Source organism: Anomalospiza imberbis, chromosome 10 (assembly GCF_031753505.1).
Source record: "Anomalospiza imberbis isolate Cuckoo-Finch-1a 21T00152 chromosome 10, ASM3175350v1, whole genome shotgun sequence".
Taxonomy (NCBI): Eukaryota; Metazoa; Chordata; class Aves; order Passeriformes; family Viduidae; genus Anomalospiza; species Anomalospiza imberbis.
This window is the reverse complement of record NC_089690.1, coordinates 4,838,853-4,866,486: the sequence shown is the minus strand read 5'-3', so window position 1 is coordinate 4,866,486 and position 27,634 is coordinate 4,838,853. Positions and strand designations below refer to the sequence as shown.

Genomic DNA, 27,634 nt, shown 5'->3' with positions numbered 1-27,634 from the left:
CCCAAACACCTACAGATTGACAGCACAACAGAAATAAATTATCTTCCTCATGACAGATGACAATCAACTGACTCAAGCAATCCCAGCCTAAATTGTTTTGCAATCCTGTCTGAAGGCTGAACTATGACTATATGAGCTAGAAGGATATTAAATAGAACATTTAATGAAGACTGGGGTTTAAATTTATAAAATGCAGAAGTCAAAAAGGCTGATGTAATCTTATCTGTGCCCTCTCATGCCTGAGATGGGAAGAATGAGTTCAAGAAGGTTTAAAAAACCTGATCTATAATGTCTGTACCAACTTCCTACTAGTTAGCTAAAAGAAGTGCATGGGCAATTAACAGTCCTGTATGGGACGAGGCCAAAATGTGATCTTGGATACTGGCACAACCAGTTTCACCACTAAGAAACCTTCCAAATATTTAAAATATTTCACATAAATATCCACCTGATTACTGCTTGCTGGGGAGGATTCAACAAAGCTACAGGAATTTCAGCTCATTCTGGATTTCATTGCTGAGATGAAATTCAGGCACAAGTCACATGAATCGCAGTAAATCAAAGCAGCTGCTTCTAAGTACAGCTCCTTAGAGGGGAAAAGAAAAACAAGGAAAAAAAAAACCGACACAAAAAACAAACTCAAGCTTCAGGACAACATCTTTTATAATAAACCTTGAAGAAAATTGAAATGGCTGCTTCATTTTAAAACAATGTTTAACCTTTCTGTTAACTGCAACACTCAAAGCATCACCCTGCATTAATATTCCTCCTCCCCTTAAAAGCAAATATACTGAAGGTCACAAAAACTTGAGAAATCAAATTCCACCCTTCCTCAGAAAAGGAAGAGTAACTGAGGGGGTTTGAAGCATAGCCTAAGAGAGTTCATTAAACAAATCCCATTAACTTCAGGGGGACATGAAATTTCATTTCACCACCTTTGCAAATCCAGCTGGAAGTACAGACAGACATTGTTCAGAACATCTGGCTATACAACTAAGTGCTGTTCATTAAATCCTTAGACTCAAACACATTTTGTTTTTTATAGTCTGGAGGGAGGAAATGTTCTACCTCTTCCCTATAAATACCCTCTCCCTTTTGGCTCCATGTCCCAGATATTGCCAAATAAGGGAAACACGGTTCCCATCCTTTGTCGGTGGTCCATGTTATCTCCTCCTAACTGGTGAGGATACACTGCTTATCTTGCTCTGAAGCTGTGAGGTCTTGGTGCAACTCTTCTCCCCATCACAGGCATTTAATCAGTGAGCATTTAAACAGGATGAAAATGTAGTTTGTTTTTTTTTTTTTTTTTTGCTGTTGGGTGGGTATCCATAAATTATGTAAACGCCTAGGAAAAAGGTTCAGATTTCAGTCTTCTGGATTTGACTGTCAGTTGCAGCAGAAGCAGCAAATTCTTGAGATAATATGAAGATCCTCTGGGGGAAGAGGTTGTGCCTTACATCATTTAGCACTGACTTCCTGATAAATGATGGAGCAGAAGTTTATCCAGCTCACCCTGCCAAGGAGATCCTGCTGGCAAAATGAGGCAAGGGAGGGATAAAGCAGATGGGAATAAAAATATGAGAGCCTACAGAAACTGATCAGGGTTGGGAAAAACAGCTTTGAGGTAAAACACCAGCCACTGCCAAAGGGTTTATAATCCCTAATAAGGTCAAACACGAGCCCTGGAGCCAGATTCCCTCACTCTTTACTAGATATGCCCTACATGCTCCTCAGTGGACTTTGAGCTGTGTTTCCTGTAGTTGGCACACTTAGGAAGATTAGGGAGCTTCTAATGCCATTTATTTTGTCACAGCTGCTGTGATGAGACCGAAAAATGTAACCAGAACTGTGGTGACCCATTCTGCCCCATGGATGGCTCAGAGCCATGGATGCCCAGACCACCAGTTCTCAGAGCACCTCATAACCACACTGGATCATTTGCATCCACATTGCCACTTTTCATTTTCAGGTACAAAAAACCAAAACCAAGTTTGAGGCATTTCCATTCACCTCTGAGAACAGCTGACACTGAAGATGGGAGAATATTGTGCAATTAAATTAGGAGATGCTCCCACTTAGCTGATGAAGAGAATCCCTTATCTACAACTTCTGGTGCCAAAGTTGTGAAGCTGGTTCTTTAGTCTTTCAAGATAAGTGCATAAAAATAGAGTGTATCTCCTCTCTCCCTGTGTCAGCCCTTCCCAGCTTGCAGAACTCTGTGCTAACAAAGCAGTGTGCTGTGAAAAGAAGGGGGACTGCCATGGCATTCAGGCTTCCCATAAACTTTGGGCTTGTTCCTGCAGTATGGATACAGCAAGAGAATACCTCCCTGTTTGGGACAGGTCACATGCAGACAAGATTTCACAGGCTGGCAAATTCCTGGAAATTATCGGCACACGGGCAACTTCTGGGAAAGAGTTGGTCAAGATGCCTGAGAAGGAAGTAGCCACAGGCAGCTCAAAGCAAAACACTGCTGGGTTTGGAACTGGGCAAAGCTATGACAGAGGCAGGGAGTGCACTGGGCATGGACTTGCTTTCCAGCACCATTTGTGATATTTAGCTTTTACCCTTCTCCATCAAAGCCCCCATGATTTAAGTTAAGCTTCAAGACAGCAGAGGAAACAGATTTGTTCCTCTCCCTCAACAGAGTTTATTTCAGTGAAGCTGGATAAACATTTTAGCCATTCTTTTTTCAGAAGAAAAGTCACAAAATAAGCTTGATCTGGATAAATTCTTGCAGGCACACAGAACTTGGGAATGTACTCTACCTGAACCCTGCAATATGTTTCTAATACAAACATCAGTCTATATAAAGCTCACTTAAGTGGTTACTTTATGTGACTATTAGGCAAAAATATTATTTGGTGAGAATCTGTGTGGCCCAGCTAATGGAGTTCAAGCTGGTACACAACGGTGTATCTGACACTCATAATCACTCTGTTTACTGCCTGAACAAGCAATTCACAGCCTATTATTTTAGAGAAAATACCAAAGATAAAGACTGTTGAAGAAGCAGGCATACTTCCAAATAGAAACTAACAAAAGCACAAGCTCAGTCATGATGTGGGAGATAAGGTCAAGGCACGAGAATATCACACTGGAAATTCTGGGTGTCTCAAATGAACACTGGTTTCTCAAGTTCAGACTATGCCCTAATTAATGCATCCTATTTCCTCTCATGCATTAAAACTTATAGGAAAACAGCACAGAGCACACAAAATCTATTTCTAATGAGATATAAGTCTGAAGCATTCACACAAGTAGTATTAATGGCTAAAACTATTTTTAAAATGCAGTAGGAACAGTGACACCATTTAGATTTCATGTTTGATGCTGATCTATCCCCTCAAGATTCCACAAGTCTCTGGTTCCACTAAATATTATGTTTCATGCTGCATTATTTGATATAGTACTAAAATTCACTCAACCTGACAGATGTATTTTACTCTTCTGCATGTTTTTTTCAATGCTATTAATAAAATCACTGTGTCAGTTTTGACAGATTGTTTTCAGGAGACAATCTTATTGAAACTCCTTATTTTATAGAAGCAAGTACAATTTAGGGACACCAGAGAAGCTGCATTTAACACAGGGGTATTTTGTATGGCAGCAGAAAAAAAACATTTATGATCAATTTTGTCTGCAGAACATTTCTACATTGATATAACAAATGTGTTTTAGCATGTACCAAATCATCAGCTCGCAGCTAAAAGAAAATAAAATTTACATGTATTGCCAGTGTTTCTCAGCTTCTTTGCTTACATGGACCAAAAGTGATGAAACTACTCTTATAAGCTTTTAAATCTATAGATTATACAGGCACAGATAAATGTATGGTTTAATAAGCAAAATGGATTCAGGACCAAAATAGAAAAGAATTGACAGGATCTAGAATGAGTAAGAAGAGGAACTTCGCCTTGTTCCTGTCTGCACTGAATCACAGCTCCTACAATTTACCTTTAATGAACAGGCTCTGGATTAAAACAACAACTTGATACAGTTAAACAAAAATAGAAAAAAGCCACACGCTTTTCCTAAGTACATTTAAATGATACATGGAAGATTGAGAGAGAACAGGACGGGGCTGCACCAAGAACGCCTCAGCTCTGGTTTTTCATACACCACCCACTCTTGCAGAGCACATCCCACCCCATTCAGGGATACCTGAGGGTACTTCTTCACCTCTGAACTTCTGCTTTGCCAAGCTAAGTACTTATTTTAAAATGTTTGCAAATTAAAACCACCATTGTCAGGAATTTCTCTTGCCAAGCCCATTTTCTGTGTATTCCCAATGCATTGCCCTCAAAGAAATGAGCACACAGAGCTGCCCACATCTCCAGAAAACTTCGAGCAGCAGGGATTTGAAGCCATGGTTTTCACCTTTCAGAGTAGCTGGAGGCTGCTTCAGTGCACAAAATCAGGTTTACAAAACCTCCACAATAGGAAAGCAACACCTCTGAGGCTTGTACACATATGACAGTGGGAGTTTATGATCTGTCAATAGCCTGCAACAATTCTTTGAACTATTAATTGATTCTCGTGGTTTTTCCTCCCTTCTCCACCTGTAAAGCACATCAATGCCACAGAGCAGCGAAGTGCACACCAAACTCAGTGCTCCTCACTGGGAAAGCAAATGTGCTTTTCAAAACTGAGTTAGATGAGTTCACAGACAACACATCAGTGAGAGGGCACCAAAGGACTGGGCAGGACTCGACCCTGCCTGGTGCCTGCCAGGTCTGGATGCTGCTGGAGGAGCCAGGAGCAGCGTGTGGGACACGTTCAGGCTTGCGGGCTCCTCCTCAGCATCATCTTCATCACACTCCTGGGCTAGAAGGGCTGACATGAAGCCAGATCTTCTCAAATGAGGACAGAACCTTGTTTAGGAATGCTTTCACAAAGGCACACACAACCAGCCTGGAGGCAGCTCCCTGCCCAGGCTGAGTCTGTTTGTTCTGGCACCCAGCTCCTGCACAGGATGCACACAAAAATCCATTGCCCACTTCCCACTTTTACTCATTTCAAGTGTTTTACACTTTTGGCTATCTTAAGCTCTTCAAACTTCAAAAAGGATTTTTTTTTAAAGATTTTATCTCATTTGAAGAGAGGAAAAAAAAAAAAAAAAAGATGTTTTATAAGGAAATAGGCAAAAGCATTGTCAGAATGCTCAAAACTGCTTATGTTCCCACAGTACTTGCAGCCACACAGAGAACTTCTTGAACTACCAGATCAGTGCATGACCAAGAAGGGAGCCACTGAGTGCATGAGAAGGAAGTGACTCAGACTGAAATTCATAAAGGACAGCATGAATGGGACAGGATTTCCGCTTACAGCTCCTTTTACATGGCAAGGCTCCGTTACAAAAAAAAAAACCACCCACAAAAAACATAACCCTGCTTCCTCCTGTTCCATTCAGTTTTTAAAACAGCTCTGTGGAAAAGCTCCAATATTGGATTTTAAATCAGAATGCCCATATCATACCTCCAAGCCTTCCACCTGTACAAAACACCATCCATCATCCTACCAGAAACACCCAGAAGAACTGCTTAATTTTCAGCCAATTATTAGCAATCAGTTTGTTTTTTTTTTTTCTTTTTTGCCTTAAAACAGCCTATTTCCAACATAACTAGAAATATTTATTTACAAGTGCACTGCCCAACACGGCGTGATGCAGTCAATGGAAAAGGTCAGAACTGCACTTATATCCCCAATCTGAAACCACACATTTCCTAGTAAAAGGAGGATGTTGCTGTTATAAAACCACTCTGGGATAAAGGTGTATTATAGGAGCACCAAGTTATTTTTTATGTACCCCCATGTTGTACAGAGTACAGAGGTGCACAGGCTGAATCCACAACTGGAGAGGGGACTGAACAATAATTTAACAAGAATCCAGAGTAAATTTACTTAATTTCAGTACTGATCACATTCAGAATTGATGATCTATAACCCCATTTCTTCTTCCAGTGGTGAAGCAGATTTTTGGGGAACCCTTCTTTTCATATTGGAAGGAAGCTGGAAGTTATTGATACATGGCAGAATTTTCCTTGAGCACTTACTCAAATTTCATGGGCATAATTCATGAAATGAGAATAGATTAGGATGGAAAAGCACATTTTAAATTAAATATCACATGTACTGTGATGTTTTCAGGGAAAAGGGTCGAGTCGTCCTTGCTTTGTATGCTGGACATTTTCTTCAGTATTATTCACATGATCCAGAATGGTTTGGGATGGACCTTAAAGATCCTCTTGTTCCAGCCCCTGCCATGGGACACCTTCCACTATCCCAGGTGCTCCCAGCCCCATCCAACCTGGCCTTGGACACTCCCAGGGATGGGACAACCACAGCTGCTCTGGGCAACCTGTGCCAGGCCCTCCCCACCCTCACAGGGAAGAATTCCTTCCTAATATCCCATCTAACCCTGCCCTCTTTCAGTTTAAAGCCATGTGCCCTGTCCTGCCACTCCGTGCCCATGTCTAAAGTCCCTCTCTAGCTCTCCTGTAACCTTTTTAGGGGCTCTAAGGTGTCCCCCCTTGCCCAGGCTCAGCCCTCTCAGTCTGTGTTGATAAGGAAGCTGTTCCATCCCCTTTACTGTTCCTGCAGCCCTGTAATAACCGCAGCCCCAGCAGAGAGGGTGTGCTAAGGAAGGAGTAACACACCCCTCAGAGAAATCACTACCAAGGAGCAGGACAAGCATCACCTTAAGCACAGGGGCAGCAGATCCAAGAACAGAAACTCCCATCTTCCCTGTCACAAATCCCCTGTGCGGATCATCCCTCCCTGCTGGCTAAAGCAGACGCTCCAGCTGCCTCTCTGAGCATCAGCTCAGGAGCAGCTGGGACTGCAGGGAGAGGTGGCCCTGGCGAGCTCCCACCCACGCTTCCAGCACTGAGGCAGCTCCCAAACTTCGCTCCAGCCAGCCCAGTCCCTGAGGACAGCAACCACTGTCAGGCTGCAGCACTGTGCACTGACACAGGCTGTTCTCTGCAGCAACCAGAGCTCAGCCAGCGCCTGCTCCAGCTGTGTCTGGGGCTCCTAAAGCCCCCTCCCTTGCCAGCAGCTGGATCCTGGCATTGCTCCATCATCCAAACACCCCAAAGAAGCCAGTTCCACTGCAGGAGCACACACAACCCACAGCCAGATAGGAAATGATAGGCCATCAAGCATATCACAATCCCAATTCAAAAATCCATGCAAACAAAGCCCTCAGCTCCAGCTCTCCTTCACCTTACTCCAAGTTTTACTGCAAATTCATACATTCCTACTCCCCTCCTCAAGAGTTTTTCAGTTAAGTGGTTTTCTAAATAAAGACTTATCCACAAGTTTTATACATATATACACACATTTTTATATATATTTATGTATCTAAAAATAGGTTTTCCAGGCTATTCTGCAATTTTGGAAGCAGCCACACAGCACCATCAAGTTTTTAACTATTAGCAGGCTGAACAGATACACATCCACAAAACCTGTAAGTTTAAACCCCTTTGCTACTTGCTGCTTCTGACACATTTTTTCTGGCTAGTCTAAAAACTGTCATCTTAGCATAAATCAAATCAGCAACTGTGCTCAGACTGCTGTTAACTCTCACCTAATTACCTGTGTGGCCAGGTTAGTCAGGTATTCATCAATAAATCCCCAAATAATTATAGAAGAAACAGAGAAAGAAAATACAAAGTAACAGAAGAACAATCATTAGAAGCTTGTGAATATCAAGTGGGAACTTAATTTATTTTAGGGAGCTGCTTCATGAGAGCCTTTACAAAACCTCTGTGACCTTTCTAGAGAACTCTGAATGTAAGTTTACTATAATAATACACTGATGTCAAACACCTCACATTTAAGCCCACAGTATCTTTCAATTTTTTTCCTTTTAATATGAAAAAAATTCTGTTATTCCTGCTTTGAGCAGGGACTTGCTGCAGAGCAGTTGATGTGACTCCAGGGCTGCCACTTTGGGGTGCAGATGCAGAACCTAATTTTAAAAGGCAGGAGGGTGGGACAAGGGATGCTTATTTGCACAGCCTCAGGTAGGGACGTTTCCACAGCTGGGGGAGGACTCCATCCCTTGCTGTCCCCAGTTTGAAGGCATTCTCTGGCTGACTGGACGTGCTGTAGCCTTGACTCCACTGATTTTCTTCGTATTTTAAAAGCCCTCGTGCTCTTCAGCTGCAGCACAGCAGAGCAGTCCAAGGCAACGAATTAGACTAACACAAGGCTTGCAGGAAACCCTTAGATAAAATGCTTTTAAATGATTTCTAGATTATTTCAGAAGTGATCAGCCAGGCTGGCTCAGTACCCACTGAACTGAAACAGTAAGGCTGTGGTTTTTTCCAGGTCTTTCACACACGTGCTTCAAACACCTCACGTATTCCACCTCAAATAAACACCTAAACATAAATAAGAATACTAAAGTTCACATAAGCTGATTGGCAAGAAATAACTAGAAAGTATAATGCAGTGATTCATTTTCTTGGATTACAGCATTCCCAAATTGGCTCCTTGCTAATTCTAAAGACCCTGAAGCACGTCTGCAAATCCTCATTCCTTACCATGCCAGCAGCATTTTCCCCCTTTTTTGGCTATTGATACAGGTAATTTTCATAACTATTTCTTTAAGTTATGTCTCACACGTAGAAGTACAGAACCATATAAATATACACTATAGATAGAGACTGGAAAACCTGTGTTTTATGCATAAATTAACTCAAGGTATTTCAGAGTGTGCTACATCATGAATATCCTGGACATGCTGCTTTGGTTACTCCATCAAAGTTCGTTCAGGCAGCTGCTGCTGTAGCAGTCAGCAAACAGACAAGCAGAGGGGAGAAAGGCAGGTAGATATAAGGGGTTATAACAAGTTACTAAACTAAATTTAGGGAGAACTGTGTGCAGAATAGCTTTGATAAATGAGATTTTATTATGGTAAAGCATTGGGCTGTTCACCTGAAGTTTTAAATGGCAAGTCTCTGAAAATGCTGAAGAAAATTATTTCAAAAGTAGCCAGACTTATTTTACCACTCTTTCCAATGGCTAACATTAAGAAATTTCTTCTCAGTTCTGTTTTCAACTAATCTTGCTTTCACTGAATTTTCATATTAAAAAAACCTCTGGTTTTTCAGTCATCACCTCTGACCTTTCTAATAACTTTACAAGATTAATCTACAATATTCAAAATAGTGGTTCCTAGTAGTCGGATTTTGGTTATAATTTAATTGTCCACAAAGATTTTTGCAAAGTGCCGTGATGCCTCTCCAAAAAGCAAAATAAAACCAAGACCTCGCCCATAAAACACATTTCTGCTTCCAACAGATAAAAAGAGAATGATGCTGCATCTACCAAGGGAGCAGTCACAAAAGATGGGGAGGCACTGGGCTCACCTTACAAAACAAACACAGCCTAGCAAGCCCAGCGTTCGGATTTAAGTTCACACCGTATTAACGCGTGGGTGGGAGTGTTTCTTGGCACGGCCACTGGATCCACACAGAGGAGGTCACAAGCCGGAAAGGTGCAATAAAAAGGAATTAAAAATAAATAAATAAAGCCCTCTTTTTACCATGCGGGTCTTGTTCATTTGACTTTGGGCTGCTCCTTGCTCTGCGCTCCGGTTTCTTCAGGACCGGGGCTCCCCCGCCGCCGCTGCTGGCCCCGTTGTGGCTCTTGGCATAACCGTTGTACACCGTCGTGCAGCTGCCTATATGGCTCTTGTAGATGGAGGAGGGAGGGCTGTTCAGGCGGTTCTGGCGGTCAATCTGCCTGTCTTTGAGTTTTTTGTGCTGTGGTTTGCTGTACTGATCTTCCCTGGTGATGTAGCTGGACATCCCATATAGTGGTATGATTTCTGAAACGGAACGGTTCGCCCGCGTTAACTCAGAACAACAAAAATCATTGAGGGTTTTTTTTTTTCCCAGAAAACCAAATTCCTGGTTATCTCCAAATGAAATTACTCCAGCTGATCCTGGAGCTTTTAAAACCCTTTTTCGTAATGATTTTGTATTAACTGTGCTCCTTTTATGACAGCATTTTACTTTGGATGAGTGCGTAAAATACCGCTATTAGGGTCATGTTTTTCCCCTTGTTTTCAGAATTTGTGTTTCAGGGACACAGATTACAAGCAAAAATCCAGACAGAACTGATCTTTTGGAAAAAGCCTTCATAAGCTCAGAGCAATTTAGCATTTTCTTCCTCAGGGGCTGAGATGTGCTGGTTCCAAGCTGCCAACCCTGGATTACATGCAATTTAACTTCCCAGTATAAACAGACTTAATAATCGTGTCAGTTGTGCTCCACAAGGAGAGAAGTGCAACATGAAGTAGAAGCTTTGGGAATTAAAACTGTCTAAAAAAAGTTTGAAAATTACCATAAATATCATGTACATTCTTTGGATACACTTCATTAAATACAATCCCCACTTCCCCCTCAAAGGATGACTCCCTTAAACTAAGGCAGGTCAGCTTGCAGGGATCACAGTATTTCCTGATCCCTTCTATAATTCAATCTTCCATTTTGTGCTTCACTTTAAGTGTGAACCTTGAAAATATCATGCCCAAAACAGTTTTGTCTTTAAAAATGGATACTCTGGATAGCTAAAGCCCCCCACTCAGGATATTAAAGGAGGCTCCATCCATGTAACGAAGGCACTAAGTTCTCCAGCTCATTCCTACTCTTGGCTCCCCCAGCCCGTAAACCTTGCTGAACACAGGTGTGAAAGGCCAGTCCCAGTCCCTTCCTCCCAGCTCACCTTGCTCTCCATATATTGTTGGGGGAAGATGATGCTGTGGGAAAAACTGTGGTGGCATGTCCCCAGGTCCAGTGACAGGAGGGTAAAACGCTGTGTGGGAGTTGTGGATGAAGTGGGGATGGTGTGCCAGGTAGGGGGGTAGGTGATGGGTTGGTGAGATGGCCGAGGGGTAGCTGGGAGGGAAACACTCCGGAGACTGCGGCGTCACCACCACCCTCCGGACGCCCGTGCTGTCTTCTATCACCTGCAGAGAAAGGAGCACGTTAGGCAGCATCTGAACCAGACACACCTCTGAAACAGCACTGTTTACTGCTTGTCTTCCCACTGCAAAACAGGGTTAGCTTCATGAATAAACACAATTCTAAAATTAATATCAGCAGAAATAACCGTGGTGGTGATGTGGCTTTTCCTGGAGACTCAGATATCCACACTAATCACTGGGAGCTGTACTGCTGCTAGTGATAACTATGTGGGTTAAGGGACAGAATAAATAACCTGCATTTAGGGAGGAAAACAATTGTAAAAGGAACACAAAGCACCAAAATAAGCATTCTCTTTGGGACTGACCTTACATTCTGCCCATAAAATTTCTACCACGGATTTTGACAGCGCCCTGAGAATGGAGTTAGTAACACTTTGGAAAGCAGCTGGCACTGCTGTTGTGGAGAGGCTGTGTCTGCACACAGACATGTACTCTGCAGGAGCCTGCTGTGCTAGCCTACATTTGCAAAGGAGCTGCTCTGTTCATAACAGGTAGCTGCTCAGCACAAATCATAGGGCAGGGGGTTTGTTTCTGTCACAGAACTGGTCTATACATCCACACAAATCAGCTCTGGGATACGCATAACTTGGCCCCTAACACCACAGGCAAAGCATGTAAAAACAGATGTAGGAAGGTGGAAATGTGCTTAGGCTGAAAAATGTTTTTCAGGTTATAATTTTTCCAGAGTTTTATTTCTGGAGAACAGTCAACCTGCCAAATTTCAATCCAGACTTAGGAACCAAGCTTTTCTTGAAGCTCATCCAAAAAACTTCTGCCATTTCTTAAATTAAAAAATACAACCACGTAAGAACCATTACTATCCCTTTGACTCTGTATGCTGGCATGCACAAGGTAGAAAAGCATGAAGGAAGCATCATTTAATTTCATACAACAAACAGGTTGCTGAGAACCTCATTTTCTCTAAACTGACTGAAGGCACACAGATGGAGCAGTATCTGTGATGAACGTGCACCAGAGGCACCTGCTGCAAGATGCTGCCACTCTCAGCTGATTCCCACACCCTCAGCTGGGGTTATCCATCCTCCAGCAGAAGAGACTCTGCTGTGGATTGCCCACACTCCAGTGGCTCTCATCACATCCCGGTGTCTTTACTCTAAACCACAAAGATAAATCTGTACTCTGGAGCAGAGGACCGGCACAGGCAGGTGGCTGTTTGTGCCACCTGTGTCACACAGGACCAGCCCTGCCCAGGGGCAGTGCCCACAGCTCTGAGCAGAACAGCTCCAGCAAACACCAGCTCCTGCCTCAGGCATCAGCTGAGCAAGGTATCACAGAGGAAAATCCACCTAGGAGTGGCTGACCCAATTCCTCCCCCAGGCCATGTGTGCCCTCAGGTTCTGTGCATTTATGCCTGTTAGCCATGGGATGCGACCATGGACAGAGTTTCTGTGGCTTGGTTGGCCACTACAGAAGACAATTTTCTACAGAAAGTTAATTCAGTCACTTGTAACATTTCACATTAGAAATGTGCTGCTTGCTGAGTAACCATAACAGTAATTGTGTGGCTTAACATACTTGATTCTACCCTCAACATTTACGACTTCCACTAGCAATTTGTCAGCTGTCAGCTTTACACGTCAAAGACTTTACAGAGTCCTCAGAAGACAGCTGAATCTCAGAGATTTAGACTATCACATCCTTTCAACTGCTGCATTTTCAGGCTTCCCATCTCTGATACTGGTTCTGCTCCACAGCATCTCTTATCCTGCTGCAAGGTCTCAGACCTGCACTCAGAAACCTGGAAAAGAGGAAAATCCTTTTCCATTTAGGACACAGTCGAAAAACAGAACTACTTATCTAGGACTGTGCACAGAAATGCTGGATTTAACTCTCAGACTCGGATTATGCTGTAACTTAATTGAGAGAGCAAGCTCCTACATCCTGATGTGAGAAGTTTTCATTGTGGCTTTAACTAGTCCAAGCCTCAAAGCCAACTCCAAGCTCTTATCTCTGCATCTAGACCAGCACCCTGTGCCTTTTGTGCTCTGGTGAAAGATGAATATATTAAAGAACAGATTTAGACAGAAAGCTTGTACATTGAGCAGCACATAATGTAAACCACATTTAAAATTATTAGGATTCAGCTTCCTGAACTATCATCATCTATAAAGCAGGGAGGAAAGCTCAGAGTCCTGTCAAAGACCTTTTTGATGAAATTACAATTACCCTGCTAGATAGAGCTATAAAATATCAACAGGAGTGAGAGAAGCCAGAGATGAGGGGATAGAATGGAAAATTTCAGTTGGGAGGAACCTACAACCACCAACTATTCCAACTCAAAGGATGAGCCAGCCTTCCAAGTTACTTTAGTCAAAAAGCCAAGACACTAATATCTTTTATTTGTTTCCTCCCAGGCCATGAACACTGACAGCATCCTTGTTATTCCACATGCAGACATGACAAGTGAACACAAAAACACAGGAGACCTAGCAAAACCCACTTTATTTCCAAATCCTACAGGGCATTTTCTCTTTAAACTAGAAATTATTGGTACACATGTACATTTCTGAAGCTATACATACAATCTTTAAATACACTATTCTGTCTTCAACAACTCAAAGTTGGCAATCTGATTTATGTGTTACATGCATTTGGTAGCTATAAAGACTGGAGATATCCCTTGATCTGTAAAACCTGCAGTGAGCAGATTGTAGTAGTGCCATTCTGGGAGACAACACTCAGTTCATCAAAGATAGATAAAATCAGTTTTGATCCATTAATGAAAAAAACATAACTTACCAGAGAGGTTCAACTTTGCTATTTTAAGAGGAAATCTGCAATTCTTTGTATCTGCTTAAAACCATTTGTCACAAAGATCATAAATTCATCTGGAACTGCTAAACTGTCTCTATTTCAGTGCCAAGAATCAATAAAATTCTAATCCCTGTTGAGGTCTCTAGATGCAACGGGAATATTAAAAGTAATTGCTATTACTAATCTTAGCACTTTATATTTAGAGAAAACAAATACCTCTGGTCATTTGGCACCTAGAGATAGACTTTCATTATTTTGTGGGGTTTTTTTCGAACGGTTAGTAGGTAAATTGGTTTTTGCTGGTATTTTTTTTGTGCTTGCTGGTGTAAGTGGCATGCCACCTAAATAACAATACTATTATAGCATAGTTCTGTGTGGGTTTTTTTCCCCATATTTTAGGGAGCTTAATTGCTACATGAGGTAGGTGATGATCTTTCAGGGCAGTCTGGGTTAACATTACTCATACACAATAAACCTGCCTCCCCCATTGGTTGCCACATTTGGGGAATGCCATTTTAAATGTTATTTGTTTTCCAGTGCAGGTATCACTGTAGTAACTAGAGATAATTCAGGTAGTCAAAGCACATCACACTGCTCCATGTTGTCTCATTTTTCTCCACTGAAATTTAATATTACACTCTAAGGAAAAAGGCATGTTAATTGTGCACAAGTAAATTGTGTCTGTATTTTGTGAGATCCAGTTACAGAAACCATGCTCATTCTGTAACACACCTTTACTGTATGAGTTTATATGGTAATATGCAAGTAATTTCCACTTACTTTCAAAAAAAAAAAAAAAACAAAACACAACCTCAAACAACCCTTATTTCACTTAAATTTGCTAGATTCAGCAAGGACATCTGGAGCATGGCCACTGGGTGGACCACAACCAATACTTTACAAATTTCATAAACTAATTTGAAAATTCATTCATAAATCAATCTATACCCCAAAACAGTACAGAATGAGCTCATCCATGAGGCACTTGGATGTCAACATTTTATTTATTCATTTAATTTCTTAAAGATGCCAATCCGAGTTCACGCCAGTCGTGGCAAGTTTGCGGCACTATCTTCAGAATCCATCAGTATTAAATCAAATACCAAATTAAATCTATACCTTCGATGTGGAAAACAGATAAACATCTAGAATGCTGGCAAGCACGTTGGGGTAATTCAAATCTAGAACGATACAGTTCTTCAGGACCAGTGCCCATGAACTCAAAAGGATCATCGCTTCATGGCTTGCTCCATGTGAGATCTGCACAGTCTTCCTTCTGTTCAAAGCTTTAATGAGGATCATCCTGTTAAGGGATTGACTGCAGTCTACAGAACACCCAGAGCAGCTCTGTGAGCAGTACGCCACACAAAAACCAGGAGATTGTCACTAAAACCTGATGCTAGCCAAACATGCTTTTGGAGAAGAACACCTCTCTTAGGGGACAGCATGTACCCAGGACCAAAATCCTGATTTTCAAGGATGGGATACATTTTCTACCATTTTAAATGTCATTTAAAGACATTCCTCTTCACAGAAGTTATGCTTTAGTTCTGCCAAATGCCATGTGCTTGGTGCAGGAATATTGAACTGCAGGACCATGGCTCAAATTGAAAACTTCAGACCATAAAAGCCCCGTGGCCAAAGGAGGCTCTTCAACACACGTGCACCTCATGGTCCAACCAGTAAATTTGTCCTTTAGTCTTAAAATATCTGTGGCAGAGAGCTCATATTAACAAACCTGTAAATAAAATCAAAAGTGGAGTTTCATGCCAGATTTTTATGTCCAACTACAGACAAGTAACTTCTCAAATTCAGGTGGAATTGCTCCAGATTTATTTCAGAGAGAGCAGTCCTCAGCCAGTAGCACTAAACAAACACAGTAATGATCCTGCTTTTTGATGCTTTCATTTTTCTAGTTCTCCTGATTAGAACACTTCATACCCTCCCTCCTCTCTTCCCAGACATACACTGAGAATCAGGAACAACAACCCATGAGGATGTCTCCAAATTTAACACCTTGGTCTCCAAATCCTTATTCTCACTTAACAATTGAAGCAAAAAAAGTTGACATCACACAGATTTAATGCAGATTTCTCTGCCATGTCACCTTCCAGAACCAACTTTTACAGCAGAGATATTGTCCACCAAGAGCACAGCAAGGAACTTCTCCTCTCCTCTATATTTAACTAGCCCTTAGCACACAAAGAATTGCAGGGACATGAACTCTGATCTGATAGCTCATATCTGCCAGAGGTACTCAGAGGTTTGTCTGCTGAAAAAATAATGCAAAATACTGGCTCTTTCAAGAGCTGGTCTTTTGAGAGCAAAACCATAGCATGAAAGAATTGAACTGGTGGTGTGTATTTGTTTTCTATTATTTTCCTGGATCATTTCCTGCCCTGGCTAAGCCTCATCATTGGGAACATCTCCTTAACATCAACAAATCCAGCTTCTAGTCACAATTATTAACGTGGTCCTTGAAGTCTAGAAAGAGAGTCTGTGTTTGTGCTGCTTCCAGTGGAGCTGACCTTGCAGGGCTCACATCCTTCTGCCAATTTTTCCAAAGAGGTGAAGAAGCACCACATTAATCCAGGATTGCAATAATTCGATAACTCATGCAATATTCAGGGCTAACACAGCTCGCACAGGCTTGGCATAACAAAATGGAAATAAGATTTCATGCCTTCTTTTAATAGGCACTGTTGCTTTTCCACAGGGGCATTGCTTTCTGCCTGACTCTTAGATGTACACTTTGGGGACAAATCAAACCAAAAAATCAAATATATTTTGATTCATATCCCAGTGTGCATTAATTTGCTTTATGGTCTTTCCCTTGATGTGTTAAATTTAAGTTGTGTTCTAATTGTTTATCATAAAAGAATGGGTTTAACTATGAAGCAATAGACAAAAGCAAGAGCAAATAAGGCAGAGACATTTATTACAACAAAGAGCTAGTTTCATTACTACAGACTTTCATCTCCTATTTAATATGAAGCAGTCTGACAGGCAAGAGGCTCACCACAGAACAGAACACACATTCCTCTGCAGAAAAGTGCAGAATACAGAGTTTCCCCCTATAACTTTACAACATCTTTCCAGCTCCCTGGAAAAACTGCTTCAGAAGAGGGGTTTTGGTTGGATTTTTTTCTGGTTAAGAAACTACTTAAAGGCTTCTTTAGTGGAATTATTATGGTGCCCCACAAAAAGCTTTACAGAAGAACTGGGCTCAGACAGAGATACAGCTGGAAGACTTTCACCCCTCTGGTTTGGAAAGCATTCCAATTATACCCAACCATTTATCTCAGCACAGAGGTGGAAAGGTATAAACATTTTAATATTAAAGAGGTGTTAAATGTTATTTCGAAGGAAAAATAAATCTTTACTTATAAACCTCTGCATGATATGAGCCAGTCTATTAAATTAGGTGAGCCCATGAGGAGCATTAAGAAGCAAATGCTGTCCCAAAACTCCAACCACTCCCCTTGGGAGGGCTGAGGAGCAGAAGGACCACCCTGACATCCTGCCTTCTCTCCTAGGCTTGCTAACAAATTCCCTCTTACTTGAAGTGTGTTTTCACTCTGTTCAGAAGTCAAAACACCACAGAGTGATTGCAGTATTTTGTGGGATTTAAGTATGACGCCATCCACAATTTTTCAGAATTACACAAGCTCACATGTTTCCTGGGGAGGGGAAGAGACTCCAGGACATCATCTATTTTCTGCTTAACGAGATGCCAAACTATATCTACCAAAAGTTCTTATGCTATTCATCAAGGATAACTGAAATACTTCATGTACTTTTAAAGAAGCATTTGGTCCAGGTCTCAAGGAAAATGGTGACATTAATGGATTTATTGTATTGTTCACAGTTGTTATGCCTTATATCAATCTTTAATATTTTTTTTTCCCCCTTACCTCAGAAAGAGTCCAAGCTTTGCAGAAGATGAGGGGAACAGACTGGTAGTCTGGGGTTATTTACACAGAAGAGCAGTAGCTGTTCAAGAATTCCAAAACCTAACAGCTTTGTGAAACCTTTTCCATTTTTTCCATAAATAGATACTTAAATCACATATATTCTTGAAAACCCACCAAAACCCCCAGTTCTTGGGTATGCTGCAGGATTTCTGCTCAGAAGATACGGAGGATCAACTGCATGTTTTATAGCTACAGTGGCTCCTTCTCTCACTTCCATGGTCTCCTACCCCTTCTGACTGTCCCACAAGAACTCAAGGCATCACCCAACATCAAGGACTTCTCCCCCTCTCACAAACAATCCAAGCTGCATTTATAGGCTCAGTCTGTGGCAGAGTTTTTGCTGGTGCTCAAACCCCAAATCTACTCCAAATACCAGGGTGTGAAGGTGCACATCCCTGGTCACTTGTGCAAATGTGGGTGTACTATCAGTCAAGTGCCTGAGGCATGAAGATATGTATTACCATTTTCATTGAAACTTCTAAATTAAACTTCAACCAAGTAGACTTCTCTATGTGGATCAATGCATTTGCTTTTACATTTTAAAGATTTTATTATTTTATTAATGAAAGTTTTAATTCTTCAAGAAGCATACCTGTGAGATATAACCAGGAGGCACATGAATAGGGGGAATGGATCCATTGGGTGACATCATGGGAACCTCTGCTGGTCCTAATAGAAAGAGAGTAATAAGATATCAGCTTTTTCAGTTAAAAAATAGCATAATGGCTTAGAAAAGGTTAAAAATAGCTTTATTTTTGAAGCCTGCAATAACAAAATGAGCAGCTCCACTAATTTCTGGTATATGGAAAATGCCTTGTGCCATCATTCTGAGAATAAGATCATTGTTGAATGACTTTACCATATATTCTGCTGAAATAATATTTTCATCATAAAACAGCTAGAACATAGACTTTATATTACCCACTGATCAACTTAAACAGCATTAAGCAGTAACACAATATGTTCTTTAGCAGCCCACAATTCCTATATTGAACTCTGTTTAAGTTATTCTTGTCAAAGACATAGGAGCAGGGAACAAAGCAGAAACTGTGTAGCCTGGAATTAGGCAGCTCCCAAGGAAAGCGTCCAATTGTAGCAAAAAAAGAAAAGTCACATATGTGAAAAACTATCTATCTATTTAAGAATGCACAAAGACCAAATTCATTATCTCAGCTATTCAGACTAACCTTGGAATGTGGTTATACAAGCAAGAAGCTTATGGTTTCCACTCTGAAATCCAGCCCTGAACATGCAAGTTCCATTTTGAGGCACTGAGTACAAGTACAACAAAGCAAGTGCCATAACCACTGTGCTTCTGGAAATGGAGACTTACAGCTAAAAGAAAGTGTCTAGATAAAATGGAAATAGTTCTCTCAACTGCCCGCTGATTCACCCATTAACTCTGGGAACATCACATGGAGCAGTCAGTAAAATGAGCCCCCCAAACATGAGACAGATGTTTGCAATCAGAGTATACTGCTTGGAATAGAAAAAATAATTTCATTCCTTATTACATATTAAAATCTGACACTGAACTGTTAATTAGCCCATTTGCCCCCATGGTCAAACTCCTGAGAAGAGCTCAGCAGGACTCTGCTCCTTGTCACTGCAAACTGAATTTCAGCTTTGACTGACAAAACAAAAGGAAACTCCATCACCTTCGCTGATGGAGAAGCCATCCAACATCTCCAAACCATATCACATTCTAGGGCAGGAAGCTGAACACTAAAACATATGAAGCACTTCAGGCACAGATGGGATGCAATGGCCTGTAGGAGTGACTGCTCCTAAAATTTAGGCTAATCTAACGAAATCTCCAACAACAAACTGAGTCACAGTCTGTTGTCTGATATCAGCAAAACCAGTCCACATTAAATTAGCAGTCATTCCCTCTCCATCTGCATTTTTATACTCCTGCTGCTTCTGGTACAATCAGCAGAACTTCCCACCTCCCAAAATCCAAGTTACACGCAGGAATCCATCTGAGTTATTTTTATCCCCTCTTATCTTGGTTTCTTTCCTCTATCCAGTTATTTAGAGTCTAACCAGCCCCTACAGCTTTTACTACTCACATCTAGGTTTGAAATATGGTGAACCATCATCAAGTGTATAGGGCAAATGGGAACTCTGAAGCTTAAACTTAAATATTTTGGATCTGGTTTTGCTGGACTTCATACTTCCGTACACTTAACTATGTGGGGAACTTTACCTACACTACAAGCCCATTAAGGGGAAAAAAAGTTACTAGTTATTATTCAGCTCATATGGATTTCTCTCTTACCCTGTGACCCTCACAACAGTATTTGTCTCCCCAGACAGCCAACAATTTTGGTGTCAATGGAAAAATATTCAGCCTGAGCAGTATGAGATTATTGGGAAGGAGCTGCCATCTAAATGGCTTTATTTAAATCCATCAAAAATATGAAGTGACAATTGGTTCAGAACAGAAATACTGTTTGAATAAATGTATTTTCCCAATCAAAAAAAAAAAAATCTCCACAAACTTCTTTTGAGTTTTTTATTTCTCTCTGAATCCACTTTGCTCTGTACACACTGCCAAGTTTTGCTCCACAGTAAGCTGGACAGTTCATAAAAGGTAAAGGCAGATATTGTGAACGTGCAATGATGCTTTTTTTAGGATTTAATCCACACGGGATTATCTCAAGAGCTGTTCAGTTTTTCAGGACAGAACATGCTTGAAAATACGTAAAATGAATAGTTAACAGTTATGCAACACATCCCTTGTCAGTGATTTCTCAAACTCAAAAACCTGCAAGAAAAACTGTTAATATAAATTTAAAAATCCTGACTTCACCATTTAAATAGGCAATAATTTAAACATTGTTGCTCAGTAGAATGAAGCTTTATGCATAACCTGTTTCAGCCCCTCACCAAAACTTCTTATATATGCATTGGCTAGTCATTCTCAAAAATAGCCACTCTGACTTGGAAATAAACTTAAAAATGGAACAGTTTTGGAGTTTCTACACAGAGAGCAAATATATACGACAAACAAACAGCACGGCATGCTTCATATCTGTCCTTCCAAACCTTGTGCCAACTGCTCATATGGAGTAGTGATCTACTTGCAGGAAGAAATCAAACTCCCACACTGATACTGTTGACTGTAACACTTCCACTCCAATAAAAAAAAGTAATATTGTGTTTTATCATCAAAACGTGCACTGTGCAAGATGAGTCTTAACCTTGCATATGACCCACAAACTGTTAAAGTCATTTGGATAACAGGTTTTAAAAGACTGACAGCCTGGTGATTTGCAGCTAGATTTTGTTTCCATTGCTTTGATTTCAGGGTTAGCCAAATGACTTTAGCACACATTATTGCATTCCTCTCATCAATGGTATCAAAACAACTTCAAGTGCTAGTAAAATAAAGACCCCACCTCCACAGCTCAGTGAGTCTCAGCAATTATTAAAGATTCTTCTTGTTGCCCAACCACTCCCTAATTAACACTAAAACAAAACCATATCTTTTGTTTGGCTTGGGTTTTGTTTGGTTGGTTTTGGGGTTGGGCTTTTTCTTTTTTTTTTTTTTTTAGTATTTTTGGTTATTTCAAATAGTTTTGACCTGCTAAAAAGTAGAACTTTGGAGGAGGATGCTCCTCAAGCTGCTTGTATTCACAAGGTTGGAAGTACTGTCTACCCTTGGGAATCACAACTTTGCAAGTTTTAATTGAAGCTCGTGGCAAAATTTACTTTAAAGGAGAAAATGTCCTTCCATTCTATCAGAGATGCTGCACACTGAAGTGAGCTCACTGGAGTACTTTTCAAACCTGTTAACAAATGCAGATTGTCTGCTGAGTTCCTCATGAAACTGAGCCAGCCGTGCTTGGCCACCTCTGCTGACAAAGCCAGTGGCCAAATTCCACCCCGAGCTCCTTTCCCGGGAATACAGCACATCTCCTCTGGCTCCTGGAGGGCTGCCCTGTCCAAAATGCAGGTGCAAGGAAATTATTCCCTTCCTCTGAAAGAAGAGAAAAGCAGAAGCCACCAGGCTGGAGACACCAATGTCCACCTCGCCAGGCAGGGGACAGACCCCACTTGTCCCCAGCTGGCAGAGCACAGTATTCCTATTTCGAACAGATTAATATTAATAGAATAAAACTTTGACTAAGTAAAAGAAGCAACTCGGTCTCATACAGTGGCAGAACAAATTAACACCTTGACACCACATTCTGAGCCTCTCCTCCTCTTCCCAAACACCTATTTCCTTGTGCTGCCCTGTCACCCCTCTGATGGCATAAAAACTGATTATTTTAACCATTTCAACTAACCAGCAAGGTTTTGCAAATTTATTGTCTTTAAGAAAAACACCTGCACACTCAGTCTAACAAAAATAACAACAACCACCATTCTATTCCTTCTTGTGCCATGTTTTATTGGACATCAAAACAGGACCCCCTTCCACCTCTGTCTCCCACTTGACCTGGAAAGAGGATGTTCCTGTCAAGCAGAGATTGACAGTTCTTCTGGTCATTTTTATTCCTTCTGGAATAATGTCACAATGTACTTGAGAAACTTCTATCCCAAGATTTTCAAGGCTAATTATAGCCTGGGTTGCAACCCATGACACTTTCAAAATTCTTGTACAAAACCAGTTTTGGAATAAGCATGCTTTTTTTTTTCTTGTTCCCTAGTGACCTTTAATGCATGCATTAAAGATCACTTTAATCAGTTTTCTTTCCTTAAATTATAGAAGCCAGAATCTGGCATTTCAGTTCCTCCAGCTACAGAAACACTTCTTTCCTATATCTCTCGTTCCACATAACATTATAGGGCAAAGAAGTCATTTTGCCATTATCATGAGAGCTTAGAGAGCATTACTTTTCTTTATTATGTCTCCTGTAGAATATTTTTTCACATCTAGTTCCAGCACATGGGCATATGTTTTACAAAGAGTTTCTGGTGACTGTTTTGCAATTACCAAACTTTACCAGGCTTCATTAATTTCCCATTCTGAGAGCAGTTACTGGAAGTTTCCTGAAGTTCAGGAATTTCTCAGTCCTGTTTTCAGCAAACACATACCAATTTACCATTTCACACCACAATACCTGCACTAGCAGAGAAACAATATGAAATAAACTTTCAAACTCAAAATCAGTAAAGAATCCTGTACATTTTAATAACAAGAACCTACTGAACTAGCTAAGTGAAAAATTAAATCCAGGGAGGTAAATGCCTTAAGTTTTATAAAGATTAACAGTTGAAATTAACCCATGAGAAATTATTCTGCCTCTCCCTGATCCACAACAAAACTGGTATCACACCTTTCACATGTGGCACTTCTCAGGAAGTAAATCTATGGAGCAAGAGGTGTGACAGAATGAAAAGGAGAGATAATTAAGGGCAAATTGGTCTGCTTTGCTAAAACAAATGACCCAGGGCTTGCTGACCTTGGCTGGGACCCAAGGGTTTGCATTTTCACATGGATGAGCAGCTGTTCCGGAACAATTTCCTCAATGAAACAAGCACAAACAGGCTCCCTGTCAGGCACACGTGTCTTCTCCCTCCACTTGGTTATTCTCAAAGCAGCTTACGGACTAAACAAGGTGATGACAAGGAAAAGAAAAAAACAACAAAAGAAAACAAGTCCGGATCCTTCCATTCATCTTCTTTCCTCCACAGCAGAGCTGTGGTGAGCATTCTTCCCAGCCTTTTGGCCACAGCCTGGAACTCTTTGCTAGCACAAGCAAACATGAGCATATCAGAGCATTTGGTAAAAACCTTTAAAACAGGATGCAAAGAGCTTTCACATACCAGTATCACCACAATTTTGAACAGCAATCTCTCCTGGACAAGAGCTAATTTGGCCACTAAACTCTGCTCACCTACAGTACAAGGCAGAGTCAACTCCCAGGTGTCTATCCAAGTTCCTAGGACAGGGTCTTAAATCTGCTGCTGATCAAGATCTAAATGCTTTGTCCTTAGATCAGTGTGAATTTGTAGAATTAAAGCAGCTCCACAATAGAGAGAAAAGGAGTAGCTTTAACAATATTAGGTGCTTGAAGAACCAGTTGACAGCTTTAAAAAATACCTTTGGGGAAGTCTGAAATGGCAGAAAAAAGTCCCACTCATGCTGCATTCAACCTGCCAATGGCAGGGTAGTGGAAGGTGCTAAAATAATATTACCTGTGCTTTGATAAATGCTAAGAAACGTGTCCAGCACTTGGCCATCCCCACAGCATCAGCCCATATCTGAGATAGGCAGCAGGTAGAGCTTTATCCTGCTTATCCCTACAGATTTGTCAATAATTTTAAGAGGACATCATGTACACACCAAGATGTGAATAAAAGGATGCCTGCCACATGCCCATTCAGAATTCTGGCACCTCAACTACTTATTTTCTATTCAGATCACAGTTTAGTAGTATGAAGTGATTCCTTCACCTTTGAAGAGCACAAAAACATTACCAAGACCCTCAAGTTTAACAGAAATGGCTCCATGAATTTCAAATTATCTTGGATTCTACAACAAATGCAAACGGAACAGCTAAAAGGAAAAAAAAAAATCAGCCTGAGAAATCTGCAGGTGCATGGCTTAACCACTGGGCACAGTCACCTCCATATGTGCACACACAGGGCCTGACAGTGGAGATTGAAACACTTTTGATGTAGGTAACACACACTTCTTGAACTCCTTGTGACTTCTATGACCACTTCATGCTGTTTTCTAAATCCCAGGACTACAAATATAACAGCTCTTTACTCACTCTCACAGACTGTCAAGTCGATTTGCCGTAAATATAATTAAAAATAAGATGCCAAACCGATGCTTGCTATAAAAAACACATTGGTGTCTCGGAGTTCCAGTGCACAATCATTATTAGGACCAAACTGCAAACCCCAAAGGCTGGAATGACACGTTCAGCCCTTGGACTCTGCAGCCACAGACCCGACAGAACCAGCCACGCTCCAGTCTGGGCTTGACTGATGCTTTCAACATCAAACCAAACTCACTCAACCAAACAGCCAACCAAACTGCTCAGAAATCCGTGCCAAACGCATCCAGCAGACAGCTCCTGGAGCATTTTCTGCCTTATTTACACGACAGCACCTTTGCTGTTTACACTGGAGCCTCCTGGAAGGCGCTGGCGTGGCCGGTGTTTGCTGCTTGACCTGCTGCCTGCAGCGGGAGGCTCGAGCACCTCCAGCCTGGAGCTCAACAACAGCACCCCACGCCTTCATGTCAGAACCACAAGATTCCTCCTCAGCAGCGTGCTGGTTTGCAATGTGTGTCTCCCAGATGCTGTATGCTGGTTTGGGGCATATTCTAGAAATAATGCAGTAACCTGTAAAAACAGGAAATTAACTCAAAGCTATCAGTTGCCCTGAACATGCCCTGTCCAAAGCAAGCACAGTACTACAGCAGTCACACAGCAGCACTACTCCAGTTAAATTCTGAGGGGAACTCAGGTTAAATGCTCACTTCTGTCCACCACAGTACTATGAATTAATAACTGTTCAAGCATCAAATGTTTGCTGTTTCACACATGAAGTGGCTTGAATTTGAAGATACTCATTCTGAAGCATAAAGAGCTGTCCCACTCCTCACCTGCCATCCTGCACCTTGGTTTTGGGGTTCACCAAACTTCAGTAATTTAAAAAGCAGGGAAGAGTCCAGTCAAGGCCAACAGGCTGTTTAGCAGCCTGGCAAATCCTCTCCTGGTGCATCCACAGCTTCTCCTCCTGCCATGGGGCTGGAAGGGAAAGAGAAAGCACCTGGGGACGAGGACCTAGAATATACAGCAGCCCTACACCAGTGACCACAGTCTGCAGTGACATTTAAATTTACACATTATGAGAAACTTGGACAATCTAAAGCTCATTGAAGTCTTCAAAAAGGTTAGACAAGTAAACTTGCTCAGCCACAGAGAATGGAGCTGGATAAGGGGGATTATTCAGGTCTCTTGCTGTTCTTCAGATGGGTTTTGTTTCTTTTTTAAACTAGACCCATATATCTATCACTCTAGAGTTTCGACTTACAGGCAACATTCTGGAGTGGAACATTTTTTGTTGTTTTTTTTTTTTTTTTTTTTTTTAACAGAAATGGAGTATTTTCCTGTCCTAATCTGAACAAACAAGTCAGAGTCTTTTGCTAAAATAAACCCTTTCTGATGGTTGGCTCACCAGTCGCTACTGCAAAAACACTTGCAAAGACTATGTTGCAATACTTCAAGCATTGAAAATAAGCATATTCCCATGGCAATTCACCAGATGGGCTACAGATTGTAAATCATAAATGTCTAGACTGAAACACAAGAGACAAACATCTGTCTAAAATCAGTTGACTTGAATGGCAAATACTGTTAAATAAATTAGGACTACTTTGGAAACAAAGAGAATAACCAACTACTTGAAAACATCTGAAATTAATCCATTAGCACACAAGCCACAACACAATAACCTGAAACTGGAGAGACGTTCATTTCGTGAGGAATATTAGCCCAAGATGACATCCTGACATCTGAGGCAGGAGCACAAAAGCCTTTCTGTGACCCAGCACCACGTTACCCCACAAGGACTCACGAATCCATCCCCAGAACATCTGGCTGGAGCAGGGTTGTTATTCCCCTCGCTTCACAAGTGAAACTGTGGGACACAGTAATGAAATGCCTGATGCAGGGTCACACAGGAAGTTTGTGGGAACGCAACTGGACACAAACCCAGAATAGGATTTAGGTCATAAAGCAATACTTAAGCCTGACTAAAACTTCAGACTGCAAAAAAATTGTAGGGTATTGCAGAAAAAATAATTTGTTTTGGAAAAAAAGTACGTCTTCCTCATATCTACTAACTTCTTTTTCCTTTGCATAACCCTTTGTTTTATGACGGAAACATGCCAGAATGTCCATGGAGGAACAGAGAGAACAGCACTACTAAGAAATGTGAGAGAGAAGAGACTTCTCACAGAAAACTGCAAGCCTAGCCCCTGGCATGAGGCTGCAAGACAGAAAAGGAGACCACAAAGCTGAACTCAGAAATGGGGAAAACCCATCAAGTAACTACTTCCAAGCCACACAAATGATGGGAGATCTCTGTCAGCATCAGGCTCTGCTTTAGTATTAAAAAATCTCATTTATAAAGTTTTTACACAGCTAGAGCAATGAGCAGCTAAAGGAAGATTAGGACCCTCCAGATCAGCTTCCCACCAGACCTATATAACCAGTGGACTAACTTTTAATCAGAACTCAGTTTCAAGGGAAACAGATGTCCTGAAATGAGAATTATTTTACTTCTGCACCAGTTATCAGCAGCATTTCCATTTGCATACAATATGACACTATTCGCCTGAAAGACAAACAGCAAACCATGAGAACATCACTAAAAATGTTATTTTTCCCTTTTCAATTTTGAGACAGCTCTTCAACACATTCTAGTGATATAAGTGCTTTTTTGGGGAGTGTGTGTGTGCATGTGTCAGCCTTCAGCCACATTTATAAAAGGGCATTCACTTGCAGAAAGTTTTGTTCTCTGCAACAGGTTTATACAAACACTGAACACTCAGCTCTGAGCACAACCTCCATCAAAGGCAGCAATAATTATACAAGACCACTTTCCTGCAACAGTAGAAGAAAATGCTCCAATTATTCACAATATAATTATTTCATTCCCATGGCAACACCAGAAGGACTGTACAATCAGCAACAGACCCAAACCTGGCCAACAATGAAGTTACACAGAACATTTTCTTCCACCTGCCCCAAACAAGGCAGCAATTAGGTGATGGCTATTCTTCACCTGTCCACCCACAGGGAGAAACATCAGGCAGCCAGTGGAAACTGAACTAAACCAAAGCTCCAACCCTCCCTCCCCACCCAGCACTGCCACAGTGCCAGCCATCACCATCACAGGGCTGACGAGT

General features: G+C 41.3%; 1 protein-coding gene across 2 annotated transcripts in view; it reads right to left on the bottom strand.

Annotated features, from left to right (window-relative positions):
• Positions 1 to 27,634, bottom strand: part of FNDC3B (fibronectin type III domain containing 3B) — a 188,792-nt gene that overhangs the window by 77,613 nt on the left and 83,545 nt on the right. Inside the window, exons 1-4 of one of the 2 annotated variants that reach the window (XM_068200295.1) lie at positions 21,546 to 21,679; positions 18,344 to 18,420; positions 10,741 to 10,984; positions 9,557 to 9,841 (exon numbers count right to left, since the gene is read on the bottom strand). In XM_068200295.1, the coding sequence (XP_068056396.1) occupies positions 9,557 to 9,841; positions 10,741 to 10,984; positions 18,344 to 18,420; positions 21,546 to 21,672 (733 nt within the window). In that variant the 5' untranslated portion in view covers positions 21,673 to 21,679. Of the gene's footprint in view, positions 1 to 9,556; positions 9,842 to 10,740; positions 10,985 to 18,343; positions 18,421 to 21,545; positions 21,680 to 27,634 lie in introns of those variants that run through there. The other variant, XM_068200294.1, reaches the window with a different exon arrangement.